The sequence below is a fragment of the Sphaerulina musiva genome (assembly GCF_000320565.1).
Source record: "Sphaerulina musiva SO2202 unplaced genomic scaffold SEPMUscaffold_12, whole genome shotgun sequence".
NCBI classification, from domain to species: domain Eukaryota; kingdom Fungi; phylum Ascomycota; class Dothideomycetes; order Mycosphaerellales; family Mycosphaerellaceae; genus Sphaerulina; species Sphaerulina musiva.
This window is the reverse complement of record NW_016017394.1, coordinates 1091234-1111206: the sequence shown is the minus strand read 5'-3', so window position 1 is coordinate 1111206 and position 19973 is coordinate 1091234. Positions and strand designations below refer to the sequence as shown.

The following is a 19973-nucleotide window of genomic DNA, read 5'->3' as shown; positions in this document are numbered from 1 at the left end:
ACTGCACTAAGCAGACAGGTTTTTTGCACACGAAAAGACAGACAATAACATCGGAAAAAGTTCAAGACTGTGTTTCATGAAAAATGTCTGGTTTTGCAAAATCTATAAACAAGAAGCGTAAGGTAGGTACCAAAAAAAGTACCATCTCAACAAAAAAATGGTCGCGCGAGACACACTCTCTCATCCCACCTCCCATCTACCAGGTCATAAACAATGATCGGTTAGATAGATACAGTAAGGGAGTGTAAGTCTTCGCGTTACAAATCGTGCCGTGATGATCATTTATCTCAAAAATGGTTTTTGTTTTTTTGTTGCGTCAGGCCTGCTTATGCTATGCTGTGCTTGCTTTGCTTGCCTTATATTCAGGGTGGTGAAGAAGAAGGACTTTTTCTCTTTTTCTGAAAAAATGTGGGTGGTATAATCTCTCGCCTTTTGTCGTAAATGTCGTAAAAAGAAACTGTCTCACATTGGACTGCTCTCGTGTGTCTGTGTGTACACCTATGTGTTTGTGTGTGTGTGCGCAGGTTGTCCGTTTGCCCGAGGTCAACTCCGAAGCCAACGAGGACTGGGGTGGGTAAGAAATGCTGCCGAAAAGGGGGAAAATCATGCGCTGTTCAGCATGATGGACCTTTTTAATCATCAAAGCACCATGACATGCCACCGACACGACCGTCGCCGTGGTCGGTGACTTTGTTGAAGAAATCTTGCGACAGGTCCAAGTCGGACACTTTGCAGCCGGTGCAACGGTCTACGACTGTCGCTGGGTATTTCGAGCCGTCCTTGCCAGTGATGGTGATGGTTTTGCCACAGAGGGGGTTGGTGTTGGGGTTGCCAGTGCTGAAGGTATCAAACAGGCTTTCGGCGACAGCGACAACAGAATCGCTTGCTACGTTGGTCTTGCCACACGCACCGAGTCCAACTTCATACCAGGTCAAATCGCCGGTATGGGTCATGCCCACAGAAGCCATGCCGCCGAGACCGCCACTGGAGCTCCCGGTCGATTCGGAAGGTGCCGCTGGTGCTGGTGCTGGAGGGGAGGGAGTGGGCGCAACATAGACGGGTACTGGCGTAGTCGTGGTTGGTGCGACATATGGAGCTGGCGTGGTCGTCGTAGGTGCGACATATGGAGTGGGCGCAACGGGAGTGGAAGTGGTGGTGGGCACTGGAGCCACGTAGACAGAAGTGCTCGATGATGAGCTGCTGGTTTGAGGAGTGTACGCGGGAGGCGCAGGTGGACTGTAGGCCGCAGGAGTGGTCTCAGCTGGCTCTGGCTCTGGCGCAGGCGCGGCATACTGTGGTGGGTAGCTCGTTGGGGTGGCCGTTGTTGTAGTTGTCGGGGCAGTCTCTTCGGGATCGACCCAAACGGTCATGGTCACTGCAACGGTTTCGAGTACCACCTCCGTGTGGGGAACCCAGACAATGTCGCGAGCATGCCTGTGGTGGTGCCCGTGTGGCTCAACCATGGGCACAGCTGCAGCGGCAGCGAAGAGAGCGCCAGAGGCGACGAGAAGGCTGTTGGTATACATGATAATGCTGAATATGCACACGAATTTTGCTTCGTTTCTGTTCTTTTTCTTGGGGGGGGGGGGTAAAGGACTGGTGATCGGCTTGCGATATATCGACGACTGGGGTGATCTGTACTGGCTCTGAGGTATACTTCCGACACAAGGAGTGTGCTGATCTGTCAAAGATCCAAGGGAACGACTGGTGTAGGTGAAGGAGTGTGTGTATGGAGGACGAAAGAGGGACCTTCAGACCTGTGATGGCGCGTAAAGAGAGGGAGAGAGAGGGTAAGGAGAGCAGCGGCTACTTAACAGGCAGCATGGGCCATGGGGGGGATTTCTTGCGACTTGCGACAGCCTCTCAGCTCTCTCATCCTCAGAGGCTCAGCGCAGCGCCAAAGCCAAAAAGCCAAGGCCCGGGCCCGCGTCAACCAGGCCAGGCCAACAGGGGAAGTTGGCCATCCACTTTCACTAGTCGTCCCTGATGCATTAGTGCTCTCGAGCCAAGTGCCAATCGCATGCCTTGATTGCCTTCACTCGGACTCCACAATCACCATCATGGCCTCTCTCTGCATGTCTGACCCGTAACACTGGCTGATGTCTGTGTTGACCACATTCTCGTGCTTGTCCGAGAAGTCCACTGCAGAGCTGAAAATGAGAAAGAGAATTTTCGTTGCCTCCTTTGCCTCCACCCACTGTTCCTGAGTTTCACCATTCACTCCAGTCGGCAAGGCAAAATCCTTTCCCGCAGCACGGGGCGGCACTATCCATCGAGCGAGTCATGTGCAAGGCACAAAAACAGAACGGATTGTTTGGGTGTAGGTGATGCGAATCGGCCAGAGCCACGTTGACCTGCACTGCAGCCACCCACTTGCGCTATCGTTACTCGTGCGTGTTGTGGGGACGGTACGGTAGTTGGTGTTCTAGTCTTCAGTCTCTTCTCTTCACAACACGACTCGTTTTTGTTCCTCTCTTGGGAGCTACCCAGGCGCGCATCATATATTTGAAGAATGTGGTTCGCGAAAAGAGAAATACAATAAAAGACCGCCCAGAGATGTTCCAAGGTACCTACAATCTCGCCTCGCAATGACGCCGATTCAAAGGGTCCATCCATCAATAATAGGAGGTACCTGAACATCACACATGAATTCGTCACTCATTCACAAAGTCCAAAAGTCCAGACCACCCTGTGCGCATACACCTACCTCCTACACCTTGAAAAATTCTCAACAATGCCGTCATCTGCATCGGGGGAACCAAACCGAAATTGCCCGCCCGTGCAGTGGAGCATCACAAACGTATACTTGTAGGAGGTACCTAAAATCGGCTGTTATGTGTTTTTGGTGCCGCTCCCTGATGCTCCCCGATGCAGTAACAAAACAAACAAACAAACAACAACAACAACAACAACGTGAAGATCTAAGTTATGCATAACCTCATGTTGTAGGTAGTTTTCTATCAAGAATACATGGACTCACCTCTTGTTGTTAATAAAGTGAGATAAACGAGGAACTATCAGTCCCGTAGAGTATGCAAGTCAGAGAGGGCTTCCGCCTCAAACGAGTACCTAGGTAGTTCAGGTAATAGCTGCAGTGTCCTCTAGCCGTCAGCGTGGCAGACCGTAGGTACCTTTTTCACACAGAGAGTACCGCTTGCGGTAGTGCTTCTCAAAGCTCCACAGATACTTTTCTACTTCTGCACATCTGTAAAAGCCCGTCCGACTCGCGAACGACACTTGCGTGTTGTCAGGCCAATACCTTAGGTTACGGCACCCATCTATCCGCTTGCTGCTAACGATTCAAAATGCAAACATGATTGATGAGATGAATTGGGACTGGTAGGCTAATAATTGGAAGTCGAAAGCTCGAATTGCTCGAATTGCGGATGAAATATACCTACCTACCTACCTAGGTAGCAGAGGAAGATACCTACCTAGCCTATCTGCTTGTATTATAGTGCTCTTCCGGTATTGGTATTGGTATGCTCCAAATTATCTTGTATACCAGGTAGCTTTTAACAATGATCAAGGTACCTATCGCCGTCTGTCTCTGTCTGTCTGTTATAGATGTCTTACCCTCGAACGCGCAAAAGATATATATGTACAGGTAAGTAAGACTGTGTGTGTTGTGTGTATAGGTAGCACAGCATGAGTACCTGTTACGTCTTGGTTCTTACGGCGCTTACTTGCAGCGTTACCTTACCTTAGGCTGAGCTGAGTTGAACGAATATCGTAGATGCAATCAAAGAACTGTAGTGGCATCTTGTGCAGCTACTACATGTTACTGCCACGTTGACAGTCACTACATATCCTCAAGGCTCTTGAAAAGAGTGACTGACATGTTGGACCCAACTCCGCCTAATGTGGTTTGGAAGAAACACAGCAGATTACATGTACCTCAGTCTACCTGAACTCATGTATGAACCGTATTTTACGTAAGCGGCGTACAGGTAGGTACATGTAGCTCTCATAGCTACTGAGGAATGCCGTCAATGTTTACACGAACAACCAATCCATCCATATCTAACCCCCAGTAAGATAGCAAGCAGTACATGTAACAACACCTACTAATCTCATCAAAGAACTCTTCAAACGCAGGTAATAACGAACTGCAGCTCAGTTCCCAAGACTACCTACCTTACCTTACCTTTTACAGGTATTCTCCAGAATACAACAAGGCAGAAGAAGAAGAAGAACAAGATGTCTTTTCTCGCTATCGAAGGCCTCCATGCCTTTGTGACAGGAGCGCAAGGCGGGATTGGAAGCGCTATTGTGAAAGAACTCGTTGGTTAGTATTCAGCCCTCAGAATATTCAATCTCAACAAAAAAGGGAAAAAAAACATATTACTGACTATCTATATATCCAAACCATCCAGCCGCCGGCTGCAAAGTAACAGCTCACGACCTACGCCCTCCCCCTCCCCCTCCAAAAGAAGAAGCAGAAAAAGAACCCCAAACTCTCCCTCCCCCCATCTTCCACCTCCAAGGAGACATTTCCAGCGAAACCTCCATTTCCCAATCCATCGAGCAAGCAATTTCGCATTTCGGCCCCATCAACATCCTCTGCGTCAACGCCGGAATCACCAACGAACAATCCCACTCCTACATCTGGGACATGCCCCTCGAGACGTGGGAAGACGTATATCGCGTAAATGTGCGAGGCAGTTTTTTGACTGTGAAGTATTTTTTGCGGGCGGCGATTGCTGCGCAAGAAGAAGAAAACCAAGAAAAAGAAGGGGGAAAAGAAAGGGAATTGCAAAATTTGGCAATTGTCGTAACGGGATCCGAATGTGGAAAATTCGGTCAAGCAGGTCATGTGGAGTATGCATCTGGAAAAGCAGGGTTACAATATGGACTTGTTCCGACGGTCAAGAACGAGATTGTGAAAATAAATTCTCGAGGAAGGATCAATGCGGTAGCGCCTGGGTGGGTGAATACCGAATTGATAGGAGATCGATTGGATGATGCGAGGGAATTGTATTGGGAAGCGCAAGGGACAGCGGCGTTGAAGAAAATTGCTCAACCAGAGGATGTGGCGAGGACGGTGGTGTTTCTTGCTAGTCACAGGGCGAGTGGCCATATTAGTGGACAGTGTATCAGTGTGGATGGGGGTATGGAGGGACGTGTGCTTTGGAGAGAGGAAGAGGTGAAGGGCACCAAGGCCTGGGGGCACAAGGCCGATCCTCCTGTGCCTTGAGTGTTGTTTACCTGGTACGGACGTTGCAATGAGCGTTGTACAGGGTATGGCGGGAGATTTGATGAGACTCCCTGAAAGACCGTTGTGTGAGCATCATTACCTCCTAGGTCAGGTACAGGTAGGTATCATATCGTATCGGTATACCGCAAACAAGATCGGCTACTCTAGACGAGGATTAGTGCATATTGGAGCTTTCGGCCAGATGCGATTACGTGATATTTGAGCCGCTGGAAGCTCTTGTCCACGCCCACATGCACCTAATCTTCACAATATTACCCTTACCTAGGTACCTGACCTGACCTACCTTATGTACTTAACAGGTAAATGCCACTTGAGAGCTCACATCGCTCTCGCGCGGCGGAAGCCCTGCACTGTTTGTTCACAGTCAGTCCATCGTAGGTGTACCTAGCAAGGAAGAATGTCCACCTCAACAACAACAACAACAACTCATCCACCCAAACCCAAAATCCAAATCGCCTGGAGCATCGACTTCGACGCCGTCAGCGGCTGGCTCGGCACGGGACAACACGAGAAAACTACCACTGCCGACTACTCCGCAGGCTACTTCAGCGCCACGACAGGCGTGCCCCGACTGCTCCGACTGTTCGAGAAACTCGACATCTCTGACAAAGTCACCTGGTGCATCCCAGGCCACTCCATTGAGACCTTTCCCGAGCAGACTCAAGCCATTGTGGCCAGTGGAGCAGAAATCGCCTTGCATGGCTACGCGCACGAATCCGCGGCGCAAATGACGGCGGAGCAGGAAGAGGATGTCTTGAAGAAATGTATTGCGCTCGTGGAGAAGGTGACGGGGGGAAAGCGTCCGGTGGGCTATCGTGCTCCGCTGTATCAGATGCAAGAGCGCACGATTGCCTTGTTGCAGCGATATGATTTTGCGTGGGATTCTTCTCTGAGTCACTTTGACAGTGTTCCCTATTTTCTCCCTCGGGATCCACCACCCATGTGCACGATTGCTTTCCAGCCGGAAGCGAATGCGGTGGATTGGATGGTTCCGAGCCCGAATTTTACGGAGCTGCTGCCGAAGAGCGCCGTGGTAGAAATTCCTGTGAATTGGTATGCGGAGGATATGACGCCTTTGCAATTCTATCCCAATGTGGCGAATTCGGCGGGATATGTGGATGTGAGAGTGGTGGAGAATATGTGGAAGGATCGATTCGAGTGGCTCCGGAGTGAGATTGCGGACGGGAGAAATGATACGGTGGTGTTTAGTATTATAATTCATCCGGACACGAGTGGCATGGCGCATGTAATTGGGATGATTGAGAGGTTCTTGAAATGGCTGCAGAGCTTTGGTGACGAGGTCGAGTTCTTGACATATGGCCAGATTGCTGAGCAATGGCGAGCCAGTCAGAACTGAGGTTGCCCACTGATGGGAATTCCATATATTGCACTCATTCTGCGTGGAAGAGGCTGATCATCGAATCCGCTTGGAGACGGGCTGAGGCGGGCCCAGCCAGCATCCAGCGTCCACGCGTCTTCGTGAAGGCCGAAGAATGCTGTCGTACCTTGAGAGGAGAGAGGTAAGGAGGTATCTCTGCTTCTTGGATGCCTTCCATTGGTGTGTTCCACGATACGGAGGCGGAAGGCATCTGCTACTGCAGTCGGTACTCGTTGGCCCGGACGCTACCTCACTACCAAAATCAGCTCGTGATATTACTTCCCCTATAGTTAGTTACCTAAAATAAAAGACATCATGTGTCTCTTCTGTTGGTGCGGTCAGCATATGGCTATTGTGAGAGGCCGACAACAAGCTCTCTCATCCATAGGTCCTGTATACACGATACAGATACATAGAATTTCCCTGCCCAGGTGGGACGACTTTCGTGTCTGCTGCTCGGATACCTGGAAAGCTTGCATGAGTCAGGTAACAACGGGGGTTTACCAGTCAGTACAAAGTGATCCGGCTTGGCGTCTGCTATTCTCAGGTGCCACCTATTCTGATCTCTGCTGTTCTAGGAGGTACCTCCTAAAGGTAGTGGGCTTTTCTGCATCTTACATGTATATAGCATCTGCATTGGACTATTGAGGTTGCATGTCACAGTGCCATGTAACTCACGTCGTTTCACAGGACAAGCCTCGGCCGGGGATGCCCACCACATCATGAGTAATAGCAGCGGGCCCTCGTCGTCAGCTCTTCATGGCGCAGAGCACACTCGTGTCGGAACAATTCCTCATTGGGGAGTTTTTTTCTTGACGAGGCTGTTACAGTAGAATTTTATGCAAATCACTCACAGTGCACTCCAGCTCAGAGTCTCTTCTGATACAGAGGCAGGGAGGGTATGGCTCTCTACGGACGCCGGACGGAACGATCTGTCTCTGTCCGGTGAAGCAGAAGGCGAAGATATCTTCTCCTCCTCCTTCATCATATATTTCACAGTTCACACACACCCGGAAAAGAACGTGGGACATGCCAGTATAGTTTCTGCCAAATCGTGTGCCGCATGCGGCGCATGGCCTACGAATGGGAGCCCGCCCCAGCCTCGAAAAAAAGTTATACTCAACGGCTACGTCGATGGCGGTATAACTGAGAGATGACATGCCGTATATGGTATGGCGGAGAGCAGTTAGCGCTGCTAGGCGAGATTGTGATAGCGAGGATCAGCGCACGTCGGGGGCGACGGGGGGCAGAGGATGGTTCGTCGTCAACGATTCTTCTGGAGCCGTCGGGTCGCCCAGTAGAACATCTCTCAAAGTGAAACTTTCGTGAAAGTTCATGGTCGATTGCCCATGGTGATGAGATGAGATGTCGCGGGCGTGAGAAAGAGAGCCAGGTGAGACTGAACCTGATGGAAGAGAGCTACCAGGCACTACTTACCACCTGTCACAGATACCTAGAGGTATGTACTCTACTGCAAACAGTCAGGTATACTAGGAGGTACCTTATGTACAGTACCTAGCAGCTATCTTTACTCGTAGTCGTGCCGCGTTCGTATCTATTCCCCTGGACTAAGCGGCAAGAACGGATCGCCGTTTCGAGTGCGCCAAACGCCGCCAGACGGGAGCCAGCAACCAGAGTGGCAGAGCCAGAGCCAGCAAGCAGCAGCGTCTTGTAAAAGTAGAACAAGGTCAGGTAGAGTGGGTCATCCCATCCTATGCCATCCCGTCCTTCTCCTGTGCGCTGCAAACTGGGAGAACAGGACGGGCCCTGTCAGCAGCATCAATTCTTCGTATCTTCTTGTGCACTATTCACTTTCGCTATTCCACGCGCCTTTCTCTGCACCCACAAAGGCCGCTTTGCTTCTTCTCTCTTTGTTGTCGTTGTTGTCGTTGTTGTCTCTCTCTCTCTCTCCCCCTCCCCCACACACTCACTGCCCTCTTCACAGCGTTCTGGGCACGCCGGGCCACCGGGTTGATGCCAGCCAGCCTCGACATTCCACGCGAGCTGATTCTGCCGCCCTTTCAGCCACCCACAGCCAATTAGCAGCCCGGGCACGGCCCAGGGCATCCCTCGACAACTCGAACTCGTCGCTCGTCTCGCCTTTCTGCTTGCTCCTCGCACCATGTCTTCCAACACGACCACCAGTACGTCGCGGTAGTCTACCACCACCACCTACCACCACTACCATCATCACCTTTTACCTTTTGCCTGTCTACCATTCTTTACCCGCCCTCTTTCTAATCTTTCTTTGTGCGCAGGCGTGGACGCACCATCCTCGACCGTCTCCACGCCACTCGCTAGCTCTGCTGTGACCCCCGATTCTTCTTCTGCCGTCAGCACTGTGAGCAGCACGTCCATCATGGCCACCACTTCCTCCGCCGCCCCTACGACGACGACGACGAGTGCGCCGGCGACAACCACCTCCGCCGAATCTTCATCTATACTCTCATCCATTAGCTCTGCAGTCTCATCATCTATTCTCGACACGACCACTCCTGCACCACCACCCACCACCACAGCGAACGCACCGGCGCCAACCACGGAGCCAAACCAGCCCGTCTCGACCTCAACCATATCCGAGTCATCCATACCTGCAACTACACAAGTGATCACATCCATAGTAACCGCAACCGGAACCTCTCCCGGCGAGCCCAACACCCCGGTGACGGTGGTCATCACGCGGACCAATGAGGCCACGAACGTTCCCGTCGCGACCCAGGTCACCGCCACCAGCGCATCGCGAACATCATCTACCGGATTGCAGAACACTGCCGGCTCTTCATCATCGAACAACGGCGGAGGAGGCCTGAGCACGGCAGGCGTCACTGCCATTGCAGTCGTCGTCCCCGTCGTAGCCGTTGCGCTCCTCGTGCTTGCTGGCATCTTCCTATGGCGGAAACGCAAGGCGAAGAAAGCGGCCGAGGAGGCACGCCGTAAGGAGGTAGAGGACTACGGATTTAACCCCAACAATGATCCGACGCTGCCTACTGTCGCATCGGAAAATGGCGCGGAAATGACAGAGGATAGCAGCGGCTATCGGGGATGGGGCGCGGCCACGGGTGGATCAAGGAAGATGTCTACAACGTTGACGAGTGGCCACACGCAAGGTCAGCTCTCGGACGCGGGAAGCAACCCATACCGAGGTGCAGGATCTGGAGAAGGCAGCGACGGTCACAGCGGCGATGCCATGCTGCACCAACGGCCGGACACCATGGGCGGCGACCAGGTCGGTGACCTCGGGCAAGCACCCATTGCGGGTATGAACCAGTCCGGAATGAAGCGAGGGCCTTCCAACGCTTCTTCGACCTACTCTGCTGCCGGCCAATCCGACGTGAGCGATGTCTCGCCACCACCTGGCAGCATGCCTCAGTCTTACGACGCGTATAACCCAGCCTCTGGTTTTGGCTACAGCCAACACGGTCCATACGGCGATGGCACGTATGGAGGAGCCAGCAACCCCGACGGTATGCCAATCGTGCAAGACGTGAGTGCACGCCGGAACACACGGATACAACAGCCCGGCAATTACCAGCAAGGGGGAATTGCGCAAAATTTCTAAGCTATATTCGTTCCCATAACGCGATTCTGTTCATGTCCAAAAGCAAAGTGTGCGGTCGGCGTGGGGGCTTTCTTTTTCTTTTTTGGATTGTGCGAGGAGTGAAGCGGTCCGCGCTGCTTTGTTTCTCGATTTCTCCTCACAGAAGGGGAGCATTGGAGACGACTGTGCTGTCACGACTGCGACTCGCATATATATATATATTTGATCGCCGTCGGTGCTATGACACACGGGGGAAACATCATTGCGAAGGCGTTCGTTCGAGAAATTTCATTGATTTGTTTGTTGGCATAGTTGCCTGCCGACAGGCATGGCACGGCGAAGGCAGTAACACTACATTTTGTTTCATTTTGTGTGCAGGACGAGAGACGTCGAAGGAGGCGAAGACTGAGGCTTGACGATGGTCATTACGATGGCTCTCAAAGTTGGACATTCCATGTACCGTAGGCTAATACCAGGCAAGACCATGCCATTACATATTTCCCAGCATATTCACGACTGCATCGAGTTCCACAAAGCCACTTTCCCCCTCCAAGAACGATGGACATGGGAGCAGTGCAGAACAGCGTCTTGCAACAGGTAACTCTCCCTGGTCAGAGCCTTCGCTACATGTACATGTAGGTATGCAGCAATCAAGTTCCACATACCTCCTAGCGAGCCACGCATCCCACGCTGGTCGGCGCTGGAGCTTGCATGTCGTCTGCCTTGGATGTTGCAGGTGGGTAACCCCAACTCATCATTACTACCAGGTAGGTATTATATATGTAAGTGCAGTTTGCTGCCCCCTTTGCGTGAAAGGAGCAATCTTGACCTTGATACCTCGAGGGTGGTAGTAAGGCCGATTCGTGGTCCTCACGCTGTCTTATTTATTGTTACCTGGTATTGTTATTGTCTCGACAATGGCGATGAGCGCGTTTCTATATCACGAGGACGAAACACTGCGTGATCTCCGGGTGCGTGCCTCAGGTTCTGTAACTTTTCCTGCATGGCTTGTTCGCGTGGCCGTGCGGATTGGTTGCGAGCTCTCCCGAACTTTTACCCGCGTCTTGTCTGAGAAAGCTCCCTGGCTTCTACCTAAATAACACACGCTCTCTCTCACTTTCAGGAACATCTTGCACCCACTCATCACCGCACCACCACAATCGCATCTTGGATCCACCACTTCTTCCATCCATCGCCCCCTCGCACCGAAAACATGAGCAACTTGTTCCAATCTGCAGAGCACAAGGCCGAGCGCGCGCTCGCGCCGCTGATTCCCATCCCTGCATTCGGCGACCTCAGCAAAGCTGCCAACGATGTATGCAATACCAGACAGTGCCGCGCGCGCTACGGAGAGACGCGGTGGAGGTGGACAGACATCGAACTGTGCTAACGGACGGCACAGCTCATCAACAAAGACTTCTACCACACCAGCCAAGGTTCGTGGGTTCCGACCACAAGAGCTGCCGAAAGCAAAAGAAGGACTCGAATACTGACTGCACGCTCCAGCGACTCTTGATGTCAAGCTCAAGGCACCAAGCGGTACCAATGTCACCATCAAGGGCAAGCAGGGCTTCGACGGCGTGACCGCAGGATCCGTATGTCCCTGAATCCACCTGCACCACCATGCATGGAAGCGTCTTCGTGCTAACCCGAAGGACAGATCGAGGGCAAGCATGCAATCAAGCCTCATGGTACGCACATAACATCTCTTTCGTCTTCAGAACCCACCACAACAGACCCACACCCTACACCCACAGCAACGCGCAGAAAGAAAGTGAAAGAGAAGAAACAGTATTCGCAGCGGCCGCAGGGGTTCGTGCGCCTGATGTCCATTCAGATATTGGCGATACCCGCGCCTCTCCGCTCCCGAATCTATGTTTTCGCTATTGGACAGCCAAGTAGCTTTGGCACATATAGTGACTTCGGGCTGACGATTAAACGCAAAGGTGTCACCATCACCCAAGCATGGTCGACCGCGTCTCTGCTTGACAGCAAGGTCGAGCTCACTGATGCCGTTGCTCCTGGTGTCAAGATCGACCTTCAGAACCTCTGGAACCCCTCGAAGGAGGGCTCCGCCGCCCAGAAGGTCAACCTGGCCTTCAAGAACCCCAATGTCCACTCACGCGCATTCGTCAACTACGCGACCGCCAAGGGCAACATTGACGCCATTGTCGATGTCGTTGCCGGCTCTGACGGTTTCCTCGTCGGTGGTGAGGCGGGTTACGATGTCCAGAAGGCCGCTGTCACTCGCTACTCTCTCGGTCTCGGTTACCAGACTCCTAGCTACGTGGCCAGCATCGTCGGCACGCAGAACCTGACTCAGATTGCTGCCAGCTATTACCAGAAGGTCAACACGGCTGTCGAGGTTGGTGCCAAGGCCGGGTACGACGTGCAGGCACAGAAAGCTAGCGGTTTGGAGCTCGCCTCCAAGTACAAGCTGGACCCACTGTCATTTGCCAAGGTGAGTAATCCGCCCGGATGAGTGCGAGGGTGAAAGATGTGACTCTGACGTATTCGACAGGCCAAGATCAACGACCGCGGCATTGCAGCTCTCGCCTACAGCACCAAGCTCAACGCCGGCACCACCATCGGCCTTGGTCTTTCGCTCGACACCAAAGCGCTCAATGAAGCTGGTCACAAGGTGGGTGTTTCGCTCGCCTTTGAGGGTTAAATGCCCCCACCCCAAAAAAGGAGATACAGTGTGGAGGTCGCAAAGACGTGTTTGGCAGAGCGAGCGAATGGGATGTGCGGATTCCTGGGATGAAGCGAGTTTCTTCTTCGCTACGCCATTCTTCAGTATTCAGTTTCGCCCAGCTAGTTTGTGTTATTATACCCCCCGCTAAGCAAAGCAAGCCGTACTTGTGGAAGCCTTTCTGCATCCTCATGTCTCGTCATCAGCTGGTGGTATGCCTTGTAATAACAAAATCAAATGTGGTGGTGCTTGCAAGGATCTTTGTTTCTCCGCCTGGAGACTCCGCATTTTTTCCACATTCTAATCCTCGTCGTCCACATTTCCGGGTCGGTTTCCAACCTCCCGCGGGGGCAAAGCTGCAAGCTGTAACCTCCTCCTATGAACACTACCTTAATTAACTAATATACTCGAACCTGAACTCGGCCACGCTACGCTATACTACGAGTCTGGTTGTATCTATTTACTTCTTTCTTTTTTTATTTATTCTTCTTGGCTATTTATTATATGGATTGTCGAGAGTATACTGTTTAGATACTAGATAATACTTATGACAAGAAGAAGAAAGAAGAAGAAGAAAGAAGAGACGACGACAACGACGACGCGGCCCTATCGCTATCCTACCCTTATACTAATCTTTTGCGAAGAAGTTTTCAGGTACCCTACTATAGGAAGTAGGCGAAAAATGCCCCGAGAAAAGTCTTCTACTTGCAGGAAACAAAAAAAAAGTGGGCTTGGAAAAAAGAGGGGGATTATGGAGACTTACCTCCTAGGAGAGATGTTTGTTTCTCTGGGGGGATAAATGATGCTGCTGGAGCCGAGTGTGCAACTGTGCATCCGGTGGGAGGTCACTTGCCTCGGGTTAGGAGGTATAAGCTTGTTTATTGGTACTAAGTAGGAGGTTAACTAGGAGGTAAGGTATGTATGCATTACTGGTTACGTACGGTACGGTAGGTGTCGGTGTGTTGTTATACGGTACGGACGGCAATAGGCTATACCACCCATTCGGTCCATCCGTTAAAAAGAAGACTGCAGTCGCCTTGTTGCTTTCTTTTCTCTCTCTCTTTCTCTTTCTCACTCAGATATTGACACAGAGTTAGGTGTTGGTTATAATCAATCATACCTACCTCTAGGTACCTTACCTACAACATGAGGCTACTACCATGGACTTCTCTCGCATCATTAGCAAGCAGCGTAAACGCCGTCTCACCACTCGTCAGTCTCGACTACGCAACATATTCGGGCGAAGCACTCGACAACGGCATTACGAAATGGCTCGGACTCCGCTATGCAGCACCTCCCATTGGCGATTTACGATTCCAAGCACCTCAAGATCCTGCACCGCAAAACAACGGCACCATCTCCGCCACGGAGCCGGGCAAAACTTGTTTGTTTACAGGTCAGACGGGCAGTAATGCGCCCGATGACGAACATGATGAAGATTGTTTGTTTTTGAGTGTGCATGCACCGAGTAATGCGACTGTGGAGAGTAAATTGCCCGTGTTCTTTTGGGTGCAAGGTGGAGGGTTTAATCAGTTGAGTAATCTCAATTATGATGGTTCGGGGATTATTCAAGCGGCCGAGTATGATGCGATTGTGGTGCAGTTGAATTATCGGGTTGGATTGTATGGGTTTTTGGCGGGTGCTGAGGTGGAAAAGGGTGGGAGTATTAATAATGGATTGAAAGATCAGAGAAAGGCGTTGGAGTGGGTGCAAAAGTAAGGAGACTGTCCCGTTCGTGAGTGAATGGGAGGGGTTTGGAGGACAACGGATGATTTACTGACTTGATTATGTTTTTACTGTAGGTACATCACTTCCTTTGGCGGCGACCCTTCGCGTGTCACTCTGGGAGGCGCCAGTGCTGGGGGTCAAAGTGTATGTCTTCACGTTACTGCGTATGGAGGACGAGACGACGGCCTCTTCCAGGCCTCAGCAGCAGAATCGCAATCATTCCCGGACCTGAGAACAGTTGCCGAATCCCAATTCGCATACAACAACATTGTCATTCGCACGGGATGTATGGACAGCAACGACACCCTGACATGTCTCCGAAACCTCACCGCCACAGAACTCCAAGCCCAAAACTTCAACACTCCCTACCCCGGTGCCCAAAACGCACCTCTCTTCATGTACGGACCCACGCTCGACTACGACTTCGTCAGCGACTACACCCTCAACGCATATGCCCAAGGAAAATTCATCAAAGTCCCCGCAATCTACGGCGACGACACGGACGAAGGAACCCTCTTCGCCCCGAAATCCACCTCCTCATACAGCCAAACGAGCACATTTATCCAATCCCAATTCCCCTCTCTCACCCCTCTTCAACTCGGCACCATCAATTCTTTGTTTCCAGTCACAGACCAACCACCGTGCTGCTTCAACAACACCGGCCCGTTTTTCCGTCAAGCCGCAGACGCATATGGCTCTCTGCGATACATATGTCCCGGAATTCGCGTTTCATCAATTCTCTCTGCAAATTCCATCCCTTCCTACAATTATCGTTGGAACGTCATCGATCCTGCTGATGCCGCAGAGGGATTGGGAGTCACTCATACGATTGAAGTTCAAGCGATTTTTGGACCGGAGAATACTCAGGGTGGCGGACCCGAGAGTTATTTACCGGGAGGCGAGAATGCGGCGATTGTACCTGAGGTGCAAGGCTATTGGACGAGTTTTATTAGGACGACGGGGGATCCGAATGAGATGCGGAGGGAGGGTTCGCCGAGGTGGGAGGTTTATGGGAGTGTGGAATTGGATGGGTCCAGGTTGATGTTTCAGACGAATCGGACGGAGATGGAGGAGGTACCGGGGAGGCAGCAGAGGCAGTGTGCGTATTTGACGAGTATTGATGATTTGATAGAGTTGTAGAGGGGAGGGAAGGGGAGGTATGCACTATAAGAAAGAAAGAAAAGCAGATTCCGTTCTTCTGCTCCATGCTTTTTCTTTTCTTGTGAGTAACGGATTCGAAGCACAGCAAGTGCAATACTGGGGGATATGTGTCTGGGATTCACCTTTTTTTTTCCAAAAACAATCCAAGAACTTTTTCTCATCGCCATAATCATCACTCACCCTGGCGCATGGTACAGATTACTCTTCCTCGGATGCAACAACATCTCCGGCATATACACCTCTCCATCCACCATATGCATAAACCCCGGTAATTCCTTCTTCGGAACAACCACATATTCCGGATGATTTCCATCCTTCTTCTTCCTCTCCTCCTCCTCCCTCTCCCTCTCCCCATCTTCCCCCTCCTCCCCCTCCATCATCCACCACTCCCACATAGGATCACACAACGAAGACCACCAATCAAACGTCAACGGTCTCAAAAAGAACCCCAACGAACTCCCCCGATAAACTCCATCACCCCTCGCAATCCCATCCTCAAATCTCCCTTTTTCCCCAGGTAAACCCCCATTCAACACCCAACCCAATTCATGCGCTTCCCTCTCAGGAAACTGAAACCTCGGAATCGGAAGTCCCACAATTTTCAATCCGAGCCACAGAGCCCAACTCGGCAACGTAGCTTCACTCGCCACGCGTAAACCTTGTTCATGTTGCGATCGATGAATGGCTTCGAGGAGAGAATATGAAGCTCGTGCTTGTGCGGGAACGGACATGTATCGTGGGATGTGGGGCGTGAAACCTCCGAGATACCATTCGGCGAAAACCCAGTCGGAGTGTCTTTCGAAGAGCCGCACGTCGTTGAGTTGTGTGAGAAGGAGAAGGTCGGCGGGGCGGTGAAGGGCGTGAGTGAAATTATCTTGAAGGGGGGATGGGGGGAGAGGATCGTTTTTGTTGTCGTTGTTATTGGGCAGGAGAAGGGGTTCGACATTTTTAATCCTATCAGGACCCCAAATGGTAGCATTTCCATTCAGAGAAGAATTAATCGCAGAAGAAAATTCCGCATACGTTCCATGTTGACTCGACATGTACGCCCACGAAGCTCTTTCGCGCGCTTGTTTATACGGTTGTTCACGACCGAAAAGGTCAAAGGCCTGCAGCATATTTCCCACATTTCCCGTAAATCGCGCATCCATTTCCAACTGCCAATAATGATCGAATTCGGGATAAAAATGCGCAAATAATTGCAATGGTTGCATAATCTGCCACATGGATCGCGTCTCTTCCACTTTCGGATACCAACTCCGTTGCAAATTCTCATGCACCAAAACCGCCACATTCCAAAATTCTTTGGGGACGGATTTTTCGAGAATTTCTTGGTGCAGCGTCGCATTCGTGAAGACGTCTTGACATGCCTCGCCGCATTTGAGGTCGACGAGGAGAAATACTTGGTAATCGCCGTGTGTGGCCAGAGAGGCTTCGGTGATGATGGATCGGAGATTCCAGAGATCTTCGGGGTAGTATTCGTAGGTGCTCCATGTGCGGAGAATAATCGCTTGTCGGCCTGTCTCGTGCTGTGGGACCTCCGTTTCTTCCTCCTCCTGATGCTGCTTGGCATCGTTGTCGTCGAAAAGACGAAATCTGGGTCGTCGTTGCGACATCACCTTGGGCAGACGAAATCTCGCATCATTGGCCTTGGCGCATTCATCTACCAGCGCGCCCCAATCGACGCTGTTCCAGTCGACTGAAGGAGAAGTATGACGAGCCTCTGAGCTGGAATTTTTCTCGTACCCGTATGGCCCATATCGCTGCTCAAAAGTCATCCATCCCTTGGAAAGGCCCAAAGCATCATATGAACCAAAAGTGGGCTCGGGATAATCTCGTCCTAGATCTCGCTGTGTCGGTCGGGGAACATCCAGCACATTTGAAGAGTCGAGGAGTACGCCTCGTGCACCTGTGCAAGGCACTCTGGGGTGGGTGGTGGTGGTGTCCTTGGCATTGGACCAGTCACGCAGGACTTGCCTTTGCGGGAGCCGATGAGGTTCGATGCTGCTGCGTTGAGGCAAGGTGATCATTGAGCGCCAGAATAATACTAGGACGAGAAAACATAGCAGCGTCAACGCTGCTGTCAAGCGCAATGCGCGACTCGCGTGGAGGAGCATAGACACGGGCATGGGTGGAGGTTCGTGAAGTCGTTCTTTTGTTGTTGTTGGCATTCCATGTTAGGGGTTACGGTGCTTTGCTGACCAGTATGTTCCACATGACGATCTGGTTTGTGCAATGCTGAATATAGGGCATAGGTACGCGGCTGAGACTTAAGTTTGAGCCTGCACGAGTCAGAGTGTTTCATGCTGTCTGTCCATCAAGAGCCTATCGATGCCTTTCAGTGAGGCTGTATGTACCGTATGCCTCTTTCGGCCTGAGTGCTTGACACCTGCATCACACGAGGAAGCGCAGGGTTGAGGAGTTGTTGTCTAGTTCGGAGAACGTCGGGCTTGATCGGCTCGTCATCAGTACATAAACATAACAATCTGCTGATAGGGTGTACAGTAAACTACCATTCAAGTGGAAATGTAATGCTTGATGGCTTCCATCAGTACCACCGAGACGTCTGCTAGAGAATCGAAAACTTCGAAAGGGATGCAACAAGCTTTGGCCCGCTCCTTGCGGACCTTGAACGGTGCAGCTAGTAGTATGCGCTCGGCTCGGTCCATTGCGACAAGCCTTTATGCTGTGGCCAGCAGTAGGCGAGGGACGGCCACAGCATATTGCTGCTTGGGAAAGGGATGTCTCCAGAGGAATGTTAACATATATTTGGAACAACTTTCGGTGCCGTTACAGAAAGAAAGGGGGTATGACGTCGAGCTCAATGGGTCTCAAGGTCCGGCCCTATAAATTGTCTTCGTCCCAAGCGTCACGACCGCGCGGCCGAATGAGTTCAACCAGATTTCCTGTGCGGAAGCGTACTGTCATCGGCATACTAGTGCACTGTGACACATCAATACCGTGGTGACTGTACACGGGTATCTTACAATCCATTTGTATCATGCACCAGTGCATTACACCGTGGCTTTTATTCTCGCTTGCTCTTGTACAATGGCCTCTCCAATCTTCGCCAACTGATCCCTCGTCAATTCCTTCTCCTGCAGCTTCTTCTGCTTCGCCCTCAGTTGCGCTAATTCCTGCAACGGGGTCCTCATCGTCTTGCTCACTCCCGTTCTCGCTTGCTCCCTGGCCTCTTCCGCCTGTTTCCGCATAGTATACTCGTACTCATGTCTGGTTCGGAATTTCGAAAACTTGTTTCTCAGTTCATCAATCACAGTCATAGGCATAGGCGGCCTGAGCAGAAAGGGCCGGAACGTCCTCTGCTCCACTGAGATCCGGCGGGTATCATCGTCGAACTCTTGATCGTCGATCGGGGTTTCTACTGCCTGAGGTCTGGGAATGATCGTAGTTGTTCCCGGAATCACTCTGTATGTCTCTCCATTCGATACCTTTGTTTCCAACCGCTCAATAACAGCATCTCGTGGAATGCCCGTCGCAGGATCGGGCAGAGGAAAGACCAATTTGACATCTTTTCGACTGATCATCTGATCCACAGTAATGGTGTCTCCATCCTGCGAGTGGGACTGTTTCATCCACTCGGGGGTGAAAACGTCGATTTGATTCAGTCCCTTCACGCGGACGGCATCCATCTCCTCACTAATCTCATCAATCTCGCCAATCTTGCCCACATCTCTTCCTCGCGTGATGACGACTCGATCGCCCACGTACAGCTGCCATTCCGTCTTTTCCAGTCTGCTGTCAGGCTCTTTCTCGGGTGGCTGCAAGTTGTAGATGTCGATGGCGCCATATGTATTTTGTTTGTCGCCAGCATCACGGCGCGGTGCGAGGAGAGGACCTGCAGCCCAGTCGATGGCGCGGTTGGCGCGGTCTGCTCGGAAGAGCGCATTGTAATATCTGACGGTGCGAATTCGTGTTTGGTTGCGCTCCCACGCTTCGGCGCGGAGGCGGTATTCGGCCTCTTTGGTCTTCTTCTTCGCGATCGCACGTTCCGCCTTCCGGACGCGGTCTGCGAGGCGCTGCATGGTGAGCTGCGGGTGTGGTGGTAGTTTATCAATGGGAGGGAGTACATGAGGGATTCCATGTTCTCGGAGGTGAAGCGGACAGACGGGCTTGGCATGAATCTCCTTTCCTCACTACCTGTACCTAACCTACTCACTCTGCTCTTCTCTACTCCAACACCTCCACCCCTCTCAGCAAGGGACTTCTTGTCTGAACACGATATGCTCTCCAGCTGCTT

At 51.7% G+C, this 19973-nt stretch overlaps 7 protein-coding genes across 7 annotated transcripts; 4 read left to right on the top strand and 3 right to left on the bottom strand.

Annotated features, from left to right (window-relative positions):
* Positions 1-53: 53 nt before the first annotated feature.
* On the bottom strand, positions 54-1767 carry SEPMUDRAFT_152224 (uncharacterized protein). The gene has a single exon (XM_016907313.1). The coding sequence runs from the start codon at positions 1524-1526 to the stop codon at positions 633-635; it is 894 nt and encodes a 297-aa protein (XP_016756725.1). The 5' UTR covers positions 1527-1767; the 3' UTR covers positions 54-632.
* A 2396-nt stretch (positions 1768-4163) lies between these two features.
* SEPMUDRAFT_74387 (polysaccharide deacetylase family protein) lies at positions 4164-6881 on the top strand. The gene is made up of 3 exons (XM_016910063.1): positions 4164-4288; positions 4377-5146; positions 5607-6881. The coding sequence occupies exons 1-3, from the start codon at positions 4201-4203 to the stop codon at positions 6573-6575; spliced, it is 1827 nt and encodes a 608-aa protein (XP_016756724.1). The 5' UTR covers positions 4164-4200; the 3' UTR covers positions 6576-6881.
* A 1852-nt stretch (positions 6882-8733) lies between these two features.
* On the top strand, positions 8734-10666 carry SEPMUDRAFT_128911 (uncharacterized protein). Its single transcript, XM_016902243.1, has one exon. The coding sequence runs from the start codon at positions 8956-8958 to the stop codon at positions 10153-10155; it is 1200 nt and encodes a 399-aa protein (XP_016756723.1). The 5' UTR covers positions 8734-8955; the 3' UTR covers positions 10156-10666.
* Positions 10667-11246: 580 nt separating this feature from the next.
* On the top strand, positions 11247-13046 carry SEPMUDRAFT_152219 (uncharacterized protein). Its single transcript, XM_016907312.1, has 6 exons — positions 11247-11449; positions 11537-11570; positions 11641-11729; positions 11795-11825; positions 12081-12595; positions 12656-13046. The coding sequence occupies exons 1-6, from the start codon at positions 11348-11350 to the stop codon at positions 12803-12805; spliced, it is 921 nt and encodes a 306-aa protein (XP_016756722.1). The 5' UTR covers positions 11247-11347; the 3' UTR covers positions 12806-13046.
* A 926-nt stretch (positions 13047-13972) lies between these two features.
* On the top strand, positions 13973-15694 carry SEPMUDRAFT_121373 (triacylglycerol lipase; the record flags this gene model as incomplete). Its single annotated transcript, XM_016901683.1, has 2 exons — positions 13973-14541; positions 14629-15694. The coding sequence occupies 2 exons, from the start codon at positions 13973-13975 to the stop codon at positions 15692-15694; spliced, it is 1635 nt and encodes a 544-aa protein (XP_016756721.1).
* Positions 15695-15891: 197 nt separating this feature from the next.
* On the bottom strand, positions 15892-17745 carry SEPMUDRAFT_53736 (uncharacterized protein; the record flags this gene model as incomplete). The annotated part of the gene is made up of 1 exon (XM_016909275.1): positions 15892-17745. The coding sequence occupies one exon, from the start codon at positions 17743-17745 to the stop codon at positions 15892-15894; it is 1854 nt and encodes a 617-aa protein (XP_016756720.1).
* SEPMUDRAFT_152218 (uncharacterized protein) lies at positions 17665-19807 on the bottom strand. The gene has a single exon (XM_016907311.1). It carries the CDS (start codon positions 19756-19758, stop codon positions 18730-18732), a length of 1029 nt encoding a protein of 342 aa, XP_016756719.1. The 5' UTR covers positions 19759-19807; the 3' UTR covers positions 17665-18729.
* Positions 19808-19973: the final 166 nt, after the last annotated feature.